General features: G+C 37.1%; 1 protein-coding gene across 2 annotated transcripts in view; it reads left to right on the top strand.

Annotated features, from left to right (window-relative positions):
- Positions 1-10,016, top strand: part of LOC124137041 (apoptosis-resistant E3 ubiquitin protein ligase 1-like) — a 125,627-nt gene extending 115,611 nt beyond the window's left edge. For both annotated transcript variants that reach the window (XM_046503144.2, XM_046503145.2), the window contains one exon: positions 501-10,016. In XM_046503144.2, coding sequence (XP_046359100.1) covers positions 501-603 — 103 coding nt within the window. In that variant the 3' untranslated portion in view covers positions 604-10,016. The remainder of the gene's footprint in view (positions 1-500) is intronic.
- The last annotated feature ends 10,257 nt before the right edge of the window (positions 10,017-20,273 follow it).

Raw genomic sequence — 20,273 nt, 5'->3', positions numbered from 1 at the left:
ATCCACATAGTGATTCCAGTGCAGATCCCCAGTAGCCTGGTTATAATAACTGATTGATGAGGATTAGAGTTAACACTATGAGACCTTGCTCATTGGACGTTAACTTGCCCTCATGGTTTTGATTGATTGTTTACATCATGCCCTTCTTTCATTTATCGGCGGATCCAGGGGGTCCAGACCAGTCCCCCTTTTGTAAACCAAATGTAGGATGTTGTAGGCAGTAGAATTGACTGAGAGAGGACCCCTTCCTTATAAAATGCTGTATCTGCCTTTGATTTACAAAACACATGTATTTTTGTTCACAAAACATACTCATCATAGTTCAACCATTTGTTTATTTTCTCATGATTCAATTATATAAACTGTTTCCAATAGAAAACAAATGTTAGGTATAACAAACATATCTTATTGGTCCTTTTGAGTTGCTAGTTCACAGAAATGACAGTATGTCTAAATGACATTGAATGAATTTAAACTTGTTCTCTGTTTTGTTTTTGCAGTTTCAACCAACTGTGTTTGCCTGATTACGACAGTATTGAAAACTTCCACCGATCGCTGCTCCTAGCCATCAATGAAGGCAATCAAGGATTTGGGATGGTGTAGCTCAGGGTGTATGTCATGTGTAAGGCTGTGAACATGATCCACTAGGTGTTACAGGGTGCCAGTGAAGGGAGACTGTCTTACCTAATCATAGACTCTTTCCACCGATCTCTCCTGATAAACACTGGATAGACAATGGACAAATGTGTTAATGTTTATAGAAAGAGAGTGATAAATGTTTCCCAACTACTACACCATTTCCACTCTACAGCCTTTCTTAGAAGGACTTGGATGTGAGGGATATTACTGTCATCTTCACGACCATCGTCATTGATGTCATCACTATCATCATTATCATCATCATTATCTTCATCATTAGACTGTGACAGTAGAACAACCCCAGATCTGCCCTTAGTGAAGAACAAGGGGACAGATGATAAGAAGTATACTTTCTAGGGGTGTTTAAACGGATATGGCAGTCACTGACATAAGAGATCTGACATCAATGATCTCTCCTCATGAACAGGGACAGGATTCTGAATGGGAAAGGATACACCCATGCAACTGTGGCATCTTCAGACCAGGAACAGGACTTCTGAATGGGAAAGGATACATTCTCGCAACCATAGGGTCTACTGAGCAGGAACAGGAATTCTGAATGGAAAATGAAATACTCCTGCAGCTGTAGTATCTCCTGACCAGGAACAGGACTTCTGAATGGGAAATGGGAAAGGGGATACACTCTTGCAACCATAGGTTCTCCTTGTGAGCAGGAACAGGACTCCTGAATGGGGAAGGGGATACACTCTTGCAACCATAGATTCTCCTTGTGAGCAGGAACAGGACTCCTGAATGGGGAAGGGGATATACTCTTGCAACCATAGGTTCTCCTTGTGAGCAGGAACAGGAATTTTAAATGGGAAAGGATCCACTTCTGCTACTGTAGGGTCTCCTTCTGTGATCATAATGAAACTTCTAATGTCATCAAGAAAGTAGATAACATCATGTTTTTCTGGTGTCAGGAAAGATATGGATGTGCATTGGGAAAGGAAGAATGGTTTTTTTCAACAGACGTTGGTACGGTGATTCAGATCAATATTACATGTATTTATTGTCTTCTGGCTCTGGTGACAAGCAAGACATGAAGAGGACCCTCTCTCTGTCTTTGAGGAGCCAAATAAGGAGTTCCATCAGTGACATCTTTAGCAGAGAATAGTGTGGGTTCAAGATGTTGAGGACATAGCTGTGTTCGTGAGGACTAAGAGCACTGAAGGGGTGCAACAGATACACTAACTGGTCTGTAAAACAGAAATCAGGATCGCTTACCTTCCAGTGTGATGGGGATTCATAATGAGTCAGTTGCTTTAGGAATAGTGTTAGTATAGCCCTAAATCAATGACAAGACACACAACAGATCCACTCATTGCTCTGTACAATAGAGACGTACCAGGATTTCATTTATCAATGGTATGGGGGACATAAGTTTTGAGCCAGACCTGTACTGTTACCATTACTGGAAGGATGGTGAATGCATGTCAGGTCTTCTCATTCTCTGTACTCTACTCTGTAGAAGTAATAGGAAACCTGGTACTTAAATATATTCAAAGCAAATCTAACTGTTGTGGAAGGCAGACATTAGCAGGCTATTTGTCATATCCTTCAATAAGTTCAATCTTCAAAGAATAGTTGAAACAAAATTTGGGGAAGTAGCATTACCATCATCACCATCAGCTCTGAGTCTCTGATACCACAGGGGGCAAGGTGGCCCAGTCATCTATGGCACCACAATACCACTGAAATACTGTTTACTGCAGTGTTAAACCCATCTCACTCACCCACTCTCATGTAGTGGAACTACATGTTCACTCATAGGAGTTATGTGGAGTTGTAGTCTATGTATGGGTTTTTCTATGAAGAGCAGTTTCACCAACTGTTATGGCTGTGATGCTTCTAAAGATCATCTTCTCTGTCATGACCTTTTAATGTCAATGAACAGTGTCTTTAGTTTTGTCCATTCCTTTACAGACAACCAGCAACAGTAAGAAACTCATCTGTTAAATGCAGGACAATGATGATGAAGTTTCCACTCAATTTAGATAAGTTTCCACTCAATTTAGATAAAACTACATTTGTTAAACTGTTATAAGAGTCAAATCTTTCCTGTAAAACTTTACTTTTGTGAAAGCAACATTCTGTTTTAGGTCTATGTGTTTAGAAATATCTTTTTCCTTTCAAAGAGGAGCATCATTTGCAATTGATTTTTATATATAATATATTTGATTTGTTTATCATTTTGTTACTTATTAATGATTTCTTGAAACACTCATTGTTGATCATGAAATACATTACTGGTATTTCCACATGAAAGCATTAAGCTCCATATTTAGTAATTATCACATGTGATCTCCAAAGAATACCTCAATATGGTTGTGTAGCAATGTGAAACTACAAGATGCTGACTTAGATCAGCAGGAAGCAATATCAGACATCCTACATATTATAGTGATGTAATCAAAAGCCAATCATTATCATCAACACATAATCATAACCTGCCCTTTCGATCAAATCCAGAGACCAGATGTAATTTCTTTTTCAAAACCACAGTGAATTCCTATATCGTGTATGATGGTGATAAAGTATATCATTGATGAGTGTTTTGAGAGATGCTTTCTGAACATCTGTGACCCTTCTGTTAAAGGTGGTTCATCTCAGCCATATTTGGCTGGTATTGCCTTATTAACTTAAAAAAAACTGTTGCAACTGATTGGATGAGACAGGGCACAGGCACCCCTCTGTGGAATTGAGCCATTGTGTAGTTTATCAACTTAGTGTGTTTTATATATTTGACATTTCTGAGATTTGCTGAAAATGGGTTACTGTTTTATTTAGTTATCATAACAGACGAAACTCATTTCACTGACTACTTGTGTTATGGACTTACAAATAAGGGTTATAGTCATGGATTAGATTTGCTTGAATGAAAACATGGAATCATGAGATTTGATGTTGGGCTGTACAGTATAGTGTGCAGCATTCTGTAGTGCGAAAGAAATGTCTGAATACATGATAAGTCCATCCCTTTGTAACATATTCTTTACAACTGTATATATATATGTACAGTCAACAAGTGTTAGAATTGTATTCTTCAGTGACACATACTTGAAATGCTGGTAAAACTTGTGGAGTTCAATTCTGTAAATTTATGTATGCTAAATGCACTAAGACTTTGAATATTACACATACTTTATGCAGTGAATCTATGTATACCACCACATGCAGTAAATCTATGTATACCACATGCAGTAAATCTGTGTATACCACATGCAGTAAATCTATGTATACCACATGCGGTAAATCTATGTATACCACATGCAGTAAATCTATGTATACCACATGCAGTAAATCTATGTATACCACAGGCAGTAAATCTATGTATACCACATGCAGTAAATCTATGTACAGGTATACCACAGGCAGTAAATCTATGAATACTACTCATAAATTTTTATGCAGTAAATCTATGAACACCACATCAATACTATACATATTTCATGCAGTAAATTTATGTATATCCCATGCTTGTATAGCTTATTGAGTTCTGTATGCTATTTCAGAGACCTTAAACTGTGCAACCTTGTATGACAGGTATAACTGATCCCTGTATATGTACAGTCCACCACTGAATTCCTTCGAATGCCACATACAGTAAATCTATGAATACTAAACATGTTTCATGCAGTAAATCTATGTATACCACATACAGTAAATGTATGAATACCACATGCAGTAAATCTAGGATGTGCTTGACATTCATCATGCAGTAAATCTATGTATACCACATGCAGTAAATGTATGAATACTATACATACTTCATGCAGTAAATCTATGTATACCACTTGCAGTAACTGTATGAATACCACAGGCAGTAAATCTATGAATACCACATGCAGTAAATCTAGGAATACTACACATACATCATGCAGTAAATCTATGTATACCACGTTCAGTAAATCTGTGAATATTATACATACTTCATGCAGTAAATCTATGTATACCACATGCAGTAAATATATGAATACCACATGCAGTAAATCTATGTATACCCTGTGCAGTAAATCTATGAATGCTATACATACTTCATGCAGTAAATCTATGTATACCACATGCAGTAAATATATGAATACTATACATACTTCATGCAGTAAATCTATGTATACCACATGCGAATATATGCGAGTGGTGAATGACTTCAACAAATCCTTCATGCAGTAAATCTATGAATACTACACATGCATCATGCATTACACCTAGTATATATAGTATAAACGTAGATATGGCACAAACTGTGGACATGTACTAGGATAGTTATAACACTCATAATGTGACAGCATTATCATTCATGGTGTAGTAAAATATATCTCAGATATACAAACCGCTACAAACAGTAATGATGGAATGGACTCGTGGAGGAAATCATAGCCTTTATTTTTTGAAAACCACATTGTTTAGAGATGGATAAGAAAGGTAATCTTCGCCTTTCAGATTTTCCCAATCAGTAACTCACAGCTTCCAGCAATACTGTGTTGTTTGTTAATTTGTGTATGTTTTACTACATGTGACATGTATATATTTATATACATTATTACCATGTAGATATTTGCTCAGAAAAAAAACATTTACCTCTGTATTTTATACACGAATAACATTTGTTTATGTTTTGTCTTTTATCTCTGACGGATACGTTGATGTAAAGCTAGGAACAGGGTCTTTGTTGAACATGTCCAAGTATACCGGCATTCCACAGTTGATGTTATGTGGAAATCATCGGTACACACACATGGGAAACCTTGCCGGGAATTATGGGTTTGATATAACGTGTATGCATTAGCTGGAGCTTGTATGGCTTCCTGTTGTGAAAATATTCTTCAGTTAGTCGATCTACACAGTTAAGCAGTATTTTTATATGACAGTCAGTGTATTTGCTTTGAAGTCTGATTAGTTTATATTTTGTGAAATTCTGAGCAACTGTTATTTGTACTGAAATTTTAATCTTAATAGCATTCATCATTTTGAGTTTCTTCATTTTGGTCAGGTTGGAGTGACTTTTGTGTAGACATTGATGCTTTTGTTGTGAATGTTTTAACTGTTTTGTTGCAGAAATCAAAGATATCTCATTGATACTCTAAACATGCTGAAAGGATAGGTTATCAAACTTGTTCTATATCACAAGTAAATTTCAAACATTATATCTGACACTTTCAATGTTGTAAAAATCAAAATATATTTCTCAGTATTGGATTCTATTTTATTCAGGTATACACTATCCCACCTAATGCTTGATATAAATACTAACACTCATAAATCTGAGATATAAATGTAAAAGAACATGGTAAAGTTCCTTTGCAAAAAGCCATTCTGTTTCTGAATAATAAAGTGATAATGTCTGTGCCTTAGGCACACTGTTTTATGATTAACAAAGATTGTCCACGTGCCCCAATGTTCAGAAAGCCACTACTTGAGAAGCAGTTGTTGTCCTATTACTTAAGGCGTAAAAAAATAAAAGAATTTGTTCTCAGGCAATGGCTTTTGAAAATATAGAGTGGTTGGGCGTTTTTGGGTTGTTTTTTTGTTATTCAAACTGGTATGTAACCAAATAAACAGTTGTGTACCATCAACCTGGGAAAAGGCACCCTACATAAAAGTATTCCTTAATGAGTAAAATACTGGACGACCATTGGACTACCATTGGACCACCAGTGTGTGCATAATACATGCATACAATGAGCTTTGATTTTATCTCACAACGCGGAGATGTTTTTTTTGGAAATGGAAATAAAAACGAAACATGTGTCAGACTTAATGATGATGCGGGTGGTGCCTGAGAACCAAGACTATTTTTTTTTAGCCTGATTGCTAACATTATATTTCTTAAATTGTCCCCCAGAATACACTGTAATTTTACTTGCTTCTTGCAATGAGTCATTTCACATGTCAGTATATGCCTCCCAGAATCACAGATACTTGTTGGACATAATATTTTCCTACCTGTTCATCGATTAGTATATTTCATCACCTGATTTTCACATACGATGAAATGATGGTTACATTTCAAATGTACAAATTCAATAAAGTGAATGATCTCATTGCACTGTCATTAACTGACCAATACTCCACTAAGTTATATGTATGTCCCTTGATTGTCCTTCACTCTAGTATCTGTCATAACCTGTGTAACTAGATCCAATCATGTCTTAATTAATTTATTTATGCTTCTGTGTCCTGTGACTTTGAATCAACTGACCTGTTTGAGTTGGTGTGTTAGTTACAATGTATTGTGACACTATCGACCACTGGTATGCATTCATGGCTGCCATGGTATTGCTGTAATAGTGCATGCACCTATATGATGTAACGTATGCATTGATGTCATGATTCATTGACTCCTTTATGCAGAAACCTTGATCATTAGGTTGATGGAAGATCTATCATGTGTTTTTTTGTTTTTTGTTTGTTTTGTTGTTTAATGCCGCACTCAGCAATATTCCAGCTATATGATGGCGGACTGTAAATAATCGAGTTGAGACCAGACAGTCCAGTGATTGACGTCATGAGCATCGATCCATGCAATTGGGATATGATAGATCTATCATGAAGAAGCTATATATGAGTCACTACCATAAAGCTGAGCTACTTTCCCTGAGCTGTTTCAAACAATTTTCATTTGGTTTTCAGCACAATTTATCATTTTGTTGATAGAGTTTATAAAGAAGGAGCAAGTTCTCCTGACTATTTGGAGAGTACTGATCAATGTATCTTCTATGTTGTTTCATATCAAATATCATTTTTGAAATATTCTTTCTGGTGTCTTTAGTATTTTAGTCCTTGATATCCCTCCTTCAACCAGGCAAGAGCATTCATTACATCCAAAGCATTATGAATTTGTAAATGAATTGTCAGTCTAGGACATGTGTGAATATGAGTAGGTGTTGTTCAACTCATATCATGTACAAACTATAGCTGTCTGTGATAAGTATTTTAATTTATATGTTGAAGAAAACTTTTATGATCAGATGCATCTCTGTATGTATGTAGTATTCCACTTGTTTTTCAATGTTCTAAAGTGAGGGTTGTTGGCTACGAGTTCACTGACACAGTATCAGATGAAGTGAAACTGTTGAGTGTGCATCGTGCATCATTCATGGTGATGTCAAACTTCAGCTGTTATTTATCACTAATCATGATAAGGGCACAGCAAAAGTCACTGGTGAGTGTGTGTGTGTCAGGTGTTATACACTTATTATAGTCCTGATGTTGTATAGAGTGTATTGTAGTGAGTTCATTTTCAAGATTTGATTGTACTCCAACTAAAACACACTTTATGCAACAACCGGGTTTAGTTGTACTGGACCTGCAATACACTTTATTGAAGGGTGCCACTCAAGCTGGGCACCTGGAGATTTACAGATGCCATGGCAGTTCATGTTCCTTCAGCAATGTTGAGTGGAAGTTGAAAGTGCCATTTGCTTGAACTAGTAATTTTATACAGATATCTGGTATTAGTGATACTCAAGCATTACCTGTACTCTGAGACAGATAGAGGACTCCATTTCAAAGTTGATAGTTGTGCGAACAGCAGGGCTAGGCTTCAGTTCGCCCTTTGTTCTTGCAACTGTATGTATATCCTGATAAAGTACTGTCTAATGCTAAATCTATTACAAGGAGATGGACAGTGTTGTACTGATCTCCATAATGGTACTAAAACTGTCTACAAAAATGCATTCTGTGTAGAACTTTAGTGTTCTAGGAGTCATTTGTCAAACTAGCAGTCAGAAACATACCATCAGTTTCAGAATGTAAATCTGTTTGAATAAAGATAAAATCACAAGTAAACTTTTCATTCTCAAGCATTCTGTTTATACTGATGGAAAGAAAAAGAGAACAAATTTACATGCAGGTGAGATGTGTTTACTTTTATGGTCAATGAAAATGCTTCATAGCAACAAACTAAGCCTCAAGTCATTGAAGGGCATTTAGAAGTGATACACATAAGAGAGAGACTTTATGTCAACTTCATTATTATGAGAAACACAACATTGTTATTGAATTATTACTGCTTATAACAACATATCAAGCATATATACAGCTCTTCACTTGGTTGTAGTCACTCCAGCTTGATAACAGTGTAAGAATCTATATCAAACCTTCGCTACATTCTATTAACCAGAAGTTGTTGCCCATGAAGTTGTACGTTTTCCTTTTTACTCACCAACTTCTAGAAAGCTAATCAAACAGAGGAACACAACGTTTCGTAGTATATGCTTACTCCTTCATCCTTCATGAAGGACAAACAAACACTCCAAGATGTTGGGTGTCTCATAATAAAGAAGTTGACATCCAAAGATTCTCTCTCTTTAACTCAGTCTCATAGTGTATAAAGGACACAGCAGGTAGCTCCTGGTGTGGGTAGAAGATGAGGCCATCTCTTAGCCAATGTTCTCTATTGTATGTTATGTTGATGCATCTGAAAATGTTTTTCTTATGTTATATATATTTATTCAGTACTTTTTGTTTATTTTAATTATGCTTTCTGATATTCAAGAGATTTAATATATTCCATATTTTATGCTTATATAAGTCACTTTATGTTTTGCCAGTTTATACATTTCCATCCGTAGTCAGTTATGAATATTCTTCTACATATTTAATGTGACAATGTTTCAAAGCATGCATGGCACATAGTGCCATTGGACAAATGTCAAATCCTAGGAAATTATTCAAAATATTCCGGTGGCACAGGTGGCCTGGTCGTCTGAGGCACTGCAATTCACTGTGCAGAGTTGTGGTCCTTTTACACTCCAGAAAACCTAGTTCATGGGTTCAAATCCTTGTTCAAGTCGTTTATGTTTCTAGGTTTGTCAGCAGAATACCTGTGCTGGTAGGTTTCACCAAAGTGGTAAACGTCTGAGACCTGCATCAGTTTGGGCTTTCCTCCACAGTAAGCTGACACAACATGATGTAACTGGATTAAACCCAACTCACTCACTCTAAATTTTCCATGAATATGGTATTATTGTCCATGATTTGATAGTATGATATCCTGTGATGTACCATGAAAAGCATTGGGAAGTTTGATACTTTAGGTTTCTCAAATGTCTCAGATTACTCAACCTGTGTCCTTATGAAATATGTCAAGTTTTCTATTTCTTTGTCCTTTATCAAGAGATCTATAGCATATCTGGATTTGTAGGCATAAAATGATTATCTTTTTAAAGATTACAAACAAGTAATAAAAAACGGTGACGATTTTTGTCCATTTGTTTTCATGAAGTTATAGACTGGAGTTGTATTGAGGGTAAAGTTGTTGAGCACTGTTTACCAGCAGTGATGAGCATCACAATCATGTCAACTCTCTTTTTACATACAGAATCAATACATCTGTGGTATTTTCATGTCAATAAAATGTCTCAGTTCATAAATCCAGACGTTTGTTTTATATGGATTGTCATCTTACCTGTCAAGATCCTACTTTTCATTGAATGTGATCATAATGTAATTCAAACATGTTTGTTTTGTTTGTTTGTTGTTTAACACCACACTCAGCAATATCCCAGCTGTATGACAGAGGTCTGTAAATAATCGAGTCTGGACCAAACAGTCCAGTGACTGACATCATGAGCATTGATCTATGCCATTGGGATCTGATGACATGCATCAACCAAGTCAGTGAATCTGACTACCTTTTTCTTTCATGGATACCAATCATGGCAAAACAAGTGAATGCATCAAGCACCAGGCCACCAACCCTGTTTTGTGGAAAGCTACTCATCATTAATGAGGCATTCACATACCAAGAGCAGATGTAGCTCTAGCTCTTGTACAAAACCATTCTGGAAAGATTACAGTTCAAATCTGGCCAGGACAGCACTATATATTATTTTACTCGTAGTTCAATCACTAGCTGCCACCCCCACCCTTTTGAAAACCAAATGTAGTATGTTGTAGGCAGTAAAATCATCCTTTTAAAAATGCTGCATCTGCACTTGATACCGGTATACATCACCAACATGGGTGTATACTTTATTTTGCTCAGCAGCTTACTAGTATGCATGAGTATTTGTAAATTAACGATTGGTTGCCTAAAGCTTATTGTCCTGTGTATGTGGAAGTAATACATACTTAATTATACTCAGATAATATCAATTAATTTGCTCACGTTTCATACGTTTCTAACTGTGACAATTAATCAGTGAGTTAAAATTATCGTTAAATCGGCATTATCTCAGCCAAATAGCGGTCACACGTTATCTAGAATCCGACTCCCAAGTAGACTACTGCCAAGGAGTTCATTCCCCTTACACGCACGGGCAACGCGTTACGCAACCCGTGTGCACCCCGTTGTTCACTCGTGTGGAACCCGTCCGCCACGCGTGTGATACCCGTGTGCAACGCGTGTCACACTCATTAGAGGGGGAACAAACTTTTGACCAAAGGGGTACCCATGTCTAGCTGAACCTGGAGGTGGTAACAAGGAGATAACTTTTTGATTTCCTGACGAAAAATGTTAATACACATTTTATTATATGTACTTGCTGATGTCTCATTTTAGATGTGATTTTATTGGAAAATATGAGTACTGTTGTGGCTTCTACATGGTGTTTTGCGATGGTGTTAAGAGAATACATGATCCTGTTAAATGTTATTATCCCCCGCCCAACAAAGTTGGCGGGGGATATAGAAACGGGCTCCGTCCGTCCGTTCTTCATCAAACTTTGCAGATCTGTCAGGTACATGCTGAACTGGTGCCTTTTGCTATTTAGAACTTTTAGAAATTTTTATTTTTTACGTTTCCATGGCAACAAGATGGACTTAGGTTCCAAACTCTTCTTTTTTTCACAATTTCCATGACAAGTTCCACCTCGGTTAAAAAAGGTTAGGGTTTGTTTAGATTTAATTATGTCATTATTTCTGCAACAGGGGCGGGGGATATAGCCACGTTAGTGGCAAACTCTTGTTGCTATTCAAATGCTTTTTTGTGATTTGACATTAAACGTCTCTAGTACGACTATTTACGTGTCACACACTGTGCAACAATGACAATAAAAGTACACAAATAGTGTGTACAGTGTCCGGCCATTATGGCCTACGAGACACGCAAGACGTCACATACATATGAGTAAAAATGAGAAATATCACAGTACATACATATACATAAAAATGAGTTATCACCAGTGCAGGGTCAAAAGTTGAAAGGAGAACATTCTGATACTAAGAAATAAAATACATTGAACTAAGTTGGTAGAGACGAAAGACGGTTAAGTCTTCGCTGATACATGTGATGAAGAAGCGCGGCTAGGGGTCTAACCACCCTATTGTTCCGCATAAAGAACACGGTCTGATCGGCAGCGGACATCTGTATAAAGTTTGGAGTTGATTGAGAAGCTAAATTCCATAAATCATAGCGTAAATCTGTGTAGAGAGAACATCCAGCAAAAAAGTGTATTTCATCCTCAACAGCATTGCAATTACAGAATTTACACATACGTTCAATAAGCGGTGTTTTGGGGGCGGGTGAATCTTCCCAATTCTATTTCTAATTGCAGTGAGCCGCAGCGAAACTTACTTAATATACTGCGCTGACATCTGTTCATCAATAAACTGACATAGGGTTCTACTATGTCTACTACTTATTACCATTTACCTGGCCCGTATCGTTCCAGAGCCCATGTAACCAATCAGAATGGTCTAAGGATAACAGACATACTTTAGACAGCTTAAACTCTTCAGTAGAAATATTATATAGGTCATAAATTGGTAAATGTAAACTGAGAAAGTAGTTGAAAACTGTATTATTCCAGGATCTACGGAATTTTACTGACCATTTGCAAATAATATTCAGCATTCGGGATTGATCTGCAGCAAGCAAACTGCGCAAGAGCCGAAGAATTTCAATTTTATTGTTTTGGAAATGAGGATGTCCAGCCCATTTCACCACGGACAGCCAATCATGGAGGATACAATTGAGGACGAGGGTTCTACAAATTACCGTACCACAGGAAGAGACCTGTAGACGTGAGCATGGGGTTGTGGGTAAGATGGCCGTTGCATAATGGCCGCCAGGAGTGGTAAACATTGAGCTAAAGCAGTGTCGTTTTCACGGGCCTGTTGAATAAATTCCCAGCGCTGCTGTCCATATATCTTCTACTTGTCCTGGATACATCATTTTGGCATTTACAATATATATTTTTCAACGTACATTAATGGTTTAGTAGTCATATATTTTAGAGTATTTGTCAATTGTGTTGAGCTTACAAGCAACAATTCACAAGACCAAATAGCGTCCATTCCATCCATGTAAGAAAGTGTGGTGGTTTTAGCTATGTTTGGGTCGGTTTGTTTATTTATTTGGTTAGTTAGCGTTGTGTCTATTTGGGGTATTTTGAGTTTAGGGGTGAAGATATTTGAATTTTTGCAGTTTTGTTTAAGATTTTGAGTTTGGTGTTCATTGAGGTAGTTAGTTATTCTTTGGGATATTGGGGTGAGTAAGGGGTGTTTGCGAGTTAGAGCTTGGTTTCTTGGGCTAATGTTTTGGTTAATTAGGTTTTGGATGAGAGGGTTTGTTTGGGACGCGGCCCAGAAATTAAGGCTTAGATGTTCCCTGCGTAGATTTAGTGGCATTTCTCCTGTAAAGGCCTGAAGTGAGGTGTAGGAGGTGCCATGTTGGGTGCGTGTAATTAGTTTAAGGGCTTGGTATTGTATTGAGTCAAGTTTTTTAGATAGAGAGTTGTTTAGGGTATTGTATATGGCGCAGCCGTAGTCTAGTTTTGATCTAATTAGTGTTGTATGTAGTGAGAGGAGGGTATCTTTGGAGGCTCCCCAGTTAGAGCCGGTGAGACATCTTAATGTGTTAAGGTCTTTGCTGCATCTAGTTTTTAGGTTTTGGACGTGAGCCTCCCATGTGAGGTGTTGATCGAAAATAAGTCCTAAGAATTTGGTTTGTTTTTGGAATTTGATTGTTTGGTTGTTTAGCTGGAGGATTGGGTAGGCAGGTTTCATGTTTTTATGTTTGAATACTATTCCTGTTGTTTTATCTGAGTTAATGGAGAAGCCCCATTTGTCTGCCCATTGTTGTATTTTATTTAGAGATTTTTGGATTAGGTTTTCTGCCATTTTAATGCTTTTAGTGCGGATCCATAGGGCTCCATCATCCGCGAATTTTGAAGTGTTTAGTTTAGGGGATAAGCCCTCGAATAGATCATTTATCATTATATTGAAGAGGGTTGGGCTGAGAATGCTGCCCTGGGGAGTGCCATTTTCTAGGGGACACTGGTCCGATAGCGTATGGTCTATACCCACGGTAATTTTGCGATTGTTTAGGAAATCTTGGATGAAGTTTATTATTTGGCCTTTTAGTCCTATTTGTTTTAGTTTTTGTATTAGCCCGTGGTGCCATACCATATCGAAAGCTTTAGAGAAGTCGAGGAATATGCCTATGGTGTATTGCTTGTTTAGCTGTCCTGTTTTTATATCCTGTTCTAGTCGGGCAAGGTTATCGAGAGTTGATCGGCCAGGAGTGAAGCCGCTTTGGTCGGGGTTTATGATGTTGTTTTGGTCTAGGTAGTGCTGTAGCCTATTTTTAGTCATAAGTTCCATTATTTTGCAGAGATTTGAGGTTAGGGATATGGGCCTATAGGAGTTTGCCTGATCTGCTGGTTTATTTGGTTTAGGTATTGGGATTACTAGAGCTTCCTTCCATGAGGATGGGACCTGTCCGTTTAGGTAAACTAGGTTGTATAGTTTAAGTAAAGTTTGGAGTAGTTTGGTAGGTAAGTGTTTGATTATTCTGGGGGCGAATATATTTCGTGACACCGGAACTACTGATGCAACTGATTTCAGAGATCTTATTAATCGTCACAAACCTTCGGTTTTAACACTAACTACGTAAAAACTGTCAACATATCCACGCCGTTATACTCTGATTAAAGATCTAAAATATATTCCTTAATACAGGCTACCATTTGAAAATGGTATCAGTGTAATACCAGGGCCTAGAATATCATGGTGCAACCAGGTTTCTGTTAAACATACAACATCATAACTATCTAATTCAGCACTGATTAAATCTACTTTAAAATCTACTAAGACTGCGTACGTTTACATGTATAATCTTTATAAGCAAAGTAACCCAAAATATAGATAATGTGTATCATCTTCCCGAAATGATTAGCATGAAGAATAGATTCGAAAACACCTGTATTGAACAACATCAACCGGCATCGTCAAAGCAAAGTGTACATGTAATTGTTACAATGGTGCTGGCGGTGAATATTAATGAAGAACATCTTGTTAAAAAGACACACCGAAACTGATTTGCATAACTGATGACCACAACATATTGCAAAATATCAAAATAGTAAAAATGATACAGTTTAACCTAACACTGAAGAGAAAACAAGAACGACACAGAAAAGTAAAATAGTACGTCATATAGAACTGAGATAAAGTAATCTGAGAAGGGATTCATACGTTATATACAACTTAAAAATATAATATTATGAAAAACGAAAGGAAAGGTGGGACACCCCCCACCACACACCCCACACAAGTAACTAAATGTATAATTCAGAAAAAATAAAGGAGATAAAAAAAAAAGAATAAAAAAACACATAAACAAATGAACATTAAAACTATTGGCAACTGCATGGCAAGTATTTATAAAACGACCGGGGGAGGAAATATTCTGGGGGGAGATTTTATTTCGTAGGGTGGGGTAGAGTTTATTTCGAGAGGGGCGGAACTGTACCGGTATAAATTCGCCGGGGGGGGGGGGGGGGGGGGGAGATTTTATTCTGGGGGCGAATATATTTCGTGACACCGGCCGGGCCCTGTAGTGGTTGATCGGAATGTCTGACTTTTCCACTAGTAATTAAAGTTCTTTGGTATGACCTCTTTTATCCCTGCTGACGTTATCCTAATGTTCAATTTCAGTCTGCCTCACCAAGCGTAAGAAAGCATTGTACATGTTCTGATAAACTATACTGATGCAATTAAGCAAATGAATATTTGCTGTGGGCAAATATCTATTTTCTATATATATAATTTTTGGATATGAAGCATTCAAGTTAATTGTGGATACACTGGGCAGACAGAATTGTGTTTATTTCCAGGCCATCCTGATCGTCGTTTACTACTATAAGGTGTATGTTTTGAGGCATTTATTAGATAACAGACGGGGTCGTCCGTTTCGCTTTAAACAACCACCCCACCCTGTCTGTAGGAGTTATATAATCGGTGCGCAAATAACTGTGTCAAGTCCACTGCCGGGCTGATGCGGTGTCAGTGTCAGCAATGAACATGAATGCTCAAATTATAGTCCTGTAGCACTCACAAGTTGCTCAGCCAAAATATTTGAAAAGTGTATATTCAATTCTCTGATAACAGCATATATAACCTTAGAAATAGATTCAACATACAAACAATCAAATGTAGAACACAGACCTATGCTTAATAATAATTTCTTCTGGATATGATCAACCTGCGGAACCCTCTATCCGATGAAGTAACTAATGCTCGCTCATTAAAAGAAATCAAATCATTAATTAATCGTTCTGATGCAATTACTAATAATTTTGACTTCAAATATTTTCATAGATCATGCCAAATTGTCCACTGTCGACTTAGGCTCGGATGCAGTGACTTAAACGCTGATAAGTTTAGACGACATGTATCAGACATACCAGACTGCACTTGTGGATATCACCTTGAAGATGCAATTCACTTTTTCTATAACTGTCAAAAAATACGATAATATCAGAAACACTGTATTTCTACACACATGGGTATGGTCTAAAAATGATATTACGTGGCAGTAGTTAAGCAGTTCTACGAACATGACTCTTCTTAAATCAGTTCACGACATCATTGTCAAAAGAAAAAGGTTTGAGTAGCTTAATTTTATGCATGTAGTAAAGGAAAACTGCATTACCTTATTTCACAGACACCACTTGCTTCAGTGTATTGGCTTCGTGTATTTCATTTGTGCATTTTGTATGTTTATGTTCATCACTCTCTTATATATATCCAGCTGTTGTTAAGTTGTTACCTGGAGAGGTATTACATAAGCAAGTTATGCTTGTTTACCGATCCAGATTTCTTTTGAAATAAAAATACGTTTAAGCCAACACAGCTAACCCTAAAACACATGATTGTAAACTATTCAAAAAGGGGCATTAATCTCTGGCTTCTTCTCGGATGTCGGACTCAAACTCAAACTCATTTATTCTTAGAATAACATGACATACAATTATCTACAATTTTTATTATGTACAATTTAACAAAAATAATAAAAATAGGATACGTGGATACTAATACAATTTACCAATTGTAGTGTACACATTGTTAAGGAATTTAAATAGGCCTTTTAGATTTCTTACACTGTTAGTGGTCATAATTTTCTTAAATGTTTGGAAACTTAAGATATTGCTTATTTAAGAGTTCAGATCGCCGTTGGTGAAAAGCTTCACATTGGAATAAATAATGCAATTCATCTCCCACAGCGATAGATTCGCAGAGTGGACACTGGCTGTCTTCCCTGGGAATGTTCAGCCATCGACCTGTTTCAACTGGTAATCCTTGGTTAGAAAGTTCTGACTTTAATTTTGAGAGCAGTAGATATTTCGCAAATAAAGGTTGATTCTTCAGGTAATACGACCTTTGGATTTCCGCTTGGGCTTTCTAGCTGCCGTGAGTCAATTTGCTCGTTAACGCAACCGAGCGTGACAAGAGACTGGGCTACCAGTCTGCAAGGACAGCTAAATAAGCTTACGCATTTTTGAAAACTGATTGGTTACCCGTGATCTATGAAGATTTCAACAAAGGGCGCATGGTAATTAATTTCATCAGCCTAAACAAACAGACAAATAACGGCGAAAGCTCATCGGATGTCGTTATTTGGAAATACCCCTGATGGTTACAGTTTAATAATAAAAAAGTATCCCTGAGTGAAAGCATTTGCGGATTTCGGATTGCGTGGATGATACAATTACTACTCCCTTGTTGTCATCCACATTTACTGGTATAACCCTACACTTGTGTATTTGTCGTAATTCACTTGCTGCTCAGTTAATGACTTTATAACATGTATACTTAGTTGTAGCACCACTCAGATTATAAAGGTTCAAATTTGGTCTTTCTTGTACCTGGGGTAATTATTCAATCTAAATCCAGGTTTGAAGTGAGGTGGAATGTGAGTTATGTGATATGCACGTGGCAGCCCAGCAAGAGATGTATGGTCAGTTGCTTTACTTTTTTGTAAATCAACTGATCATTCCCAGACATCAAAGGATCAACAGGAAATACGTTGATTGATTAATTACTGTTATCTTGCACAGTGGATATGTCAAAAGTAAGTGTTTACATGTGAAGGTAGGTTTACTAGACCTAGGCAATACACTCATATCATGGCGTGAAGTACAGATGTAAAAACAACATACTTTGTTCAAAGAGTAACCGATATTACACTGACTGGTTGTTCATTGTTATCTAACACAATGTATGTTTTTAAGAACCGAGGACATTATAAAAATAGTTGTCACGTGGGCTTTCTCAGCAAACTTGGCACCTATGTGAAACAATTGAAACAAACTAAGTCATCAGTTAAGAAACAAACACGGGTTATAATATTCGATACATTTAAATAACGTTTAAAAACGATATATTTAAATATTTTAATATATTTCATATATATTCCAAATATTGTTTCCAAATAATTATTATTAAAGTATTTGATTCTCACATAGACATTTGACATCGGATAAGTATTTTTGTACAGCTGCAGACGCAATGGATATTGTTCCTTTATGTTGATATTCCCGGATACATTATAACTTTGGTAGGTTGTAATAATTATATTTGCATTTTGTTTTCATTCATTCGCTGCAGCTTTGAACAGAATCATTCTTGTTCCTTTCCGTTTGGTTGGGAAGTTTTTCGATGCGCGATAGACGTTGTTTTCGCAAGTATTTTCTTTTGTAAGCGTGTATATGTTACAGTCAATGTGTAAAATATGATTCACTCAGGCAATTTTTTAAATATCTAAATATTTCAGTCATTTTACAAATTGACTGAATAATCCATTCATTTATTTAACCGACTGACTAAAAATGATAAAGACGATCAAAAGAGCTTAAACACATCACAATATATTAATTATGCTAAGAAAAGAAGCCCAACAATACAGAACTGTACTTGGTGATGATATTAAACATAAACAAATATTTGGAATTCGTTATCATATTAACAAAGATGGACATATTTTTCAGTTAATTTGTAAAATAAACTGAATATTTAGGCGTTTAATAAATTTCCTTAGTGAAATATGTTTACATTTTGAATGTTAACATATACACACGGTAAAATAAGCAATGTTCAGATAAAATATTTACTTAGTGTTGCAAGTCAAAATAGTGTACACAAAGATCGCACAATTACCAAGCAAGTCACTTACCAAAACTGCATCACCATTACCGATGCTCCCCACAAATGTACCTACATTTCCAAAACTGTATTTCATTTTTGTTGATCAATGTCACCATACGTCCTTCTACTATCAATAAAAATGCGCTTACGAATGGCGAGCACAGGTCGCGAACAAGTCTAGATTTCTGCTATATCATCCGGGTACTCACTGGGAAAATACAGTGATGCACAGGTAACAACTACTCCCGCGGAATTGCTTTAGATCAGTGCTCCTTTGTACGTTGAAATACTATATATTGTGAATGCCAAAATGATGTATCAAGGATCAAGTAGAAGATACATTGACCGTAGCGCTGGGAGTTTATTCAACAGACCCGTGAAAATAACACTGCTGTATCTTACTATTTATTTTAGATGACGCAGTCAAAGCTCACTTCTCCTGGCGGCCATTATCGAACGGCCAGCTAAAACACAACCCCGCGCTTACGTCTACAGGTCTCTTCCTGTAGTACGGTAATTAGTATTCTCTCCCTCAAGTGTATCCTCAATGATATAACCCACCCTCATTAATTACATGCTGCTCTTTTCCAGCCTCGCGGCTATGGAGCTGAGATAAAGAGTCCAAGTCATCATAAAGTAATTAGGGTCCAATAAAAACAATGCGCCGCCAAACCTCATACGTATTATCACTGAAAGTCGTACTACAGACGGTTAATGTCAAATCACAAAAAAAAGCATTTTAATTGCAATAACATGTTCCAGGACCATGTATTCTCTTAACACCATCGGATTTAGAAGCAATGGTCGTATAAAACAAGACAGATCTATTTAAACACAACAGTATTCATGTTATTCCCACAAAATCACATAAAGAAAGGAGACATTGGCAAATACATGTGTATTATCATTTTTCGTCAGGATAACAAAATTTTCTCTCCTTGTTACCACCTCCAGGTTCAGCTTAAGACGGGTCCTCCTTTGGTCAAAAGTTTGTTCCCCCTCTAATGAGTGTGTCACGCGTTGCACACGAGTGGCGGTCGGGGTGCACACCCGTGTGCAACGCGTTGCACACGGGTAGCACACGCGTGACCAACCCGATGCACATTGGTTGCGTAACGCGTTGCCTATGCGTGTAAGGGGAATGGACTTCTAGGCAGTAGTGTACACGTACACAGGAAGTCGGCGCTGTCGGAGGCTCCAGGTAAATAAACATCGTGGTTTTATGACGGGAGATCAGACGAACCGTGAACCAGGGGCAT

The sequence above is a fragment of the Haliotis rufescens genome, unplaced genomic scaffold (genome assembly GCF_023055435.1).
Source record: "Haliotis rufescens isolate VD_foot unplaced genomic scaffold, xgHalRufe1.0.p SCAF_3, whole genome shotgun sequence".
NCBI lineage: Eukaryota > Metazoa > Mollusca > Gastropoda > Lepetellida > Haliotidae > Haliotis > Haliotis rufescens.
The sequence above is the reverse complement of the archived record's forward strand: the minus strand, read 5'-3'. Positions and strand labels throughout refer to the sequence as shown.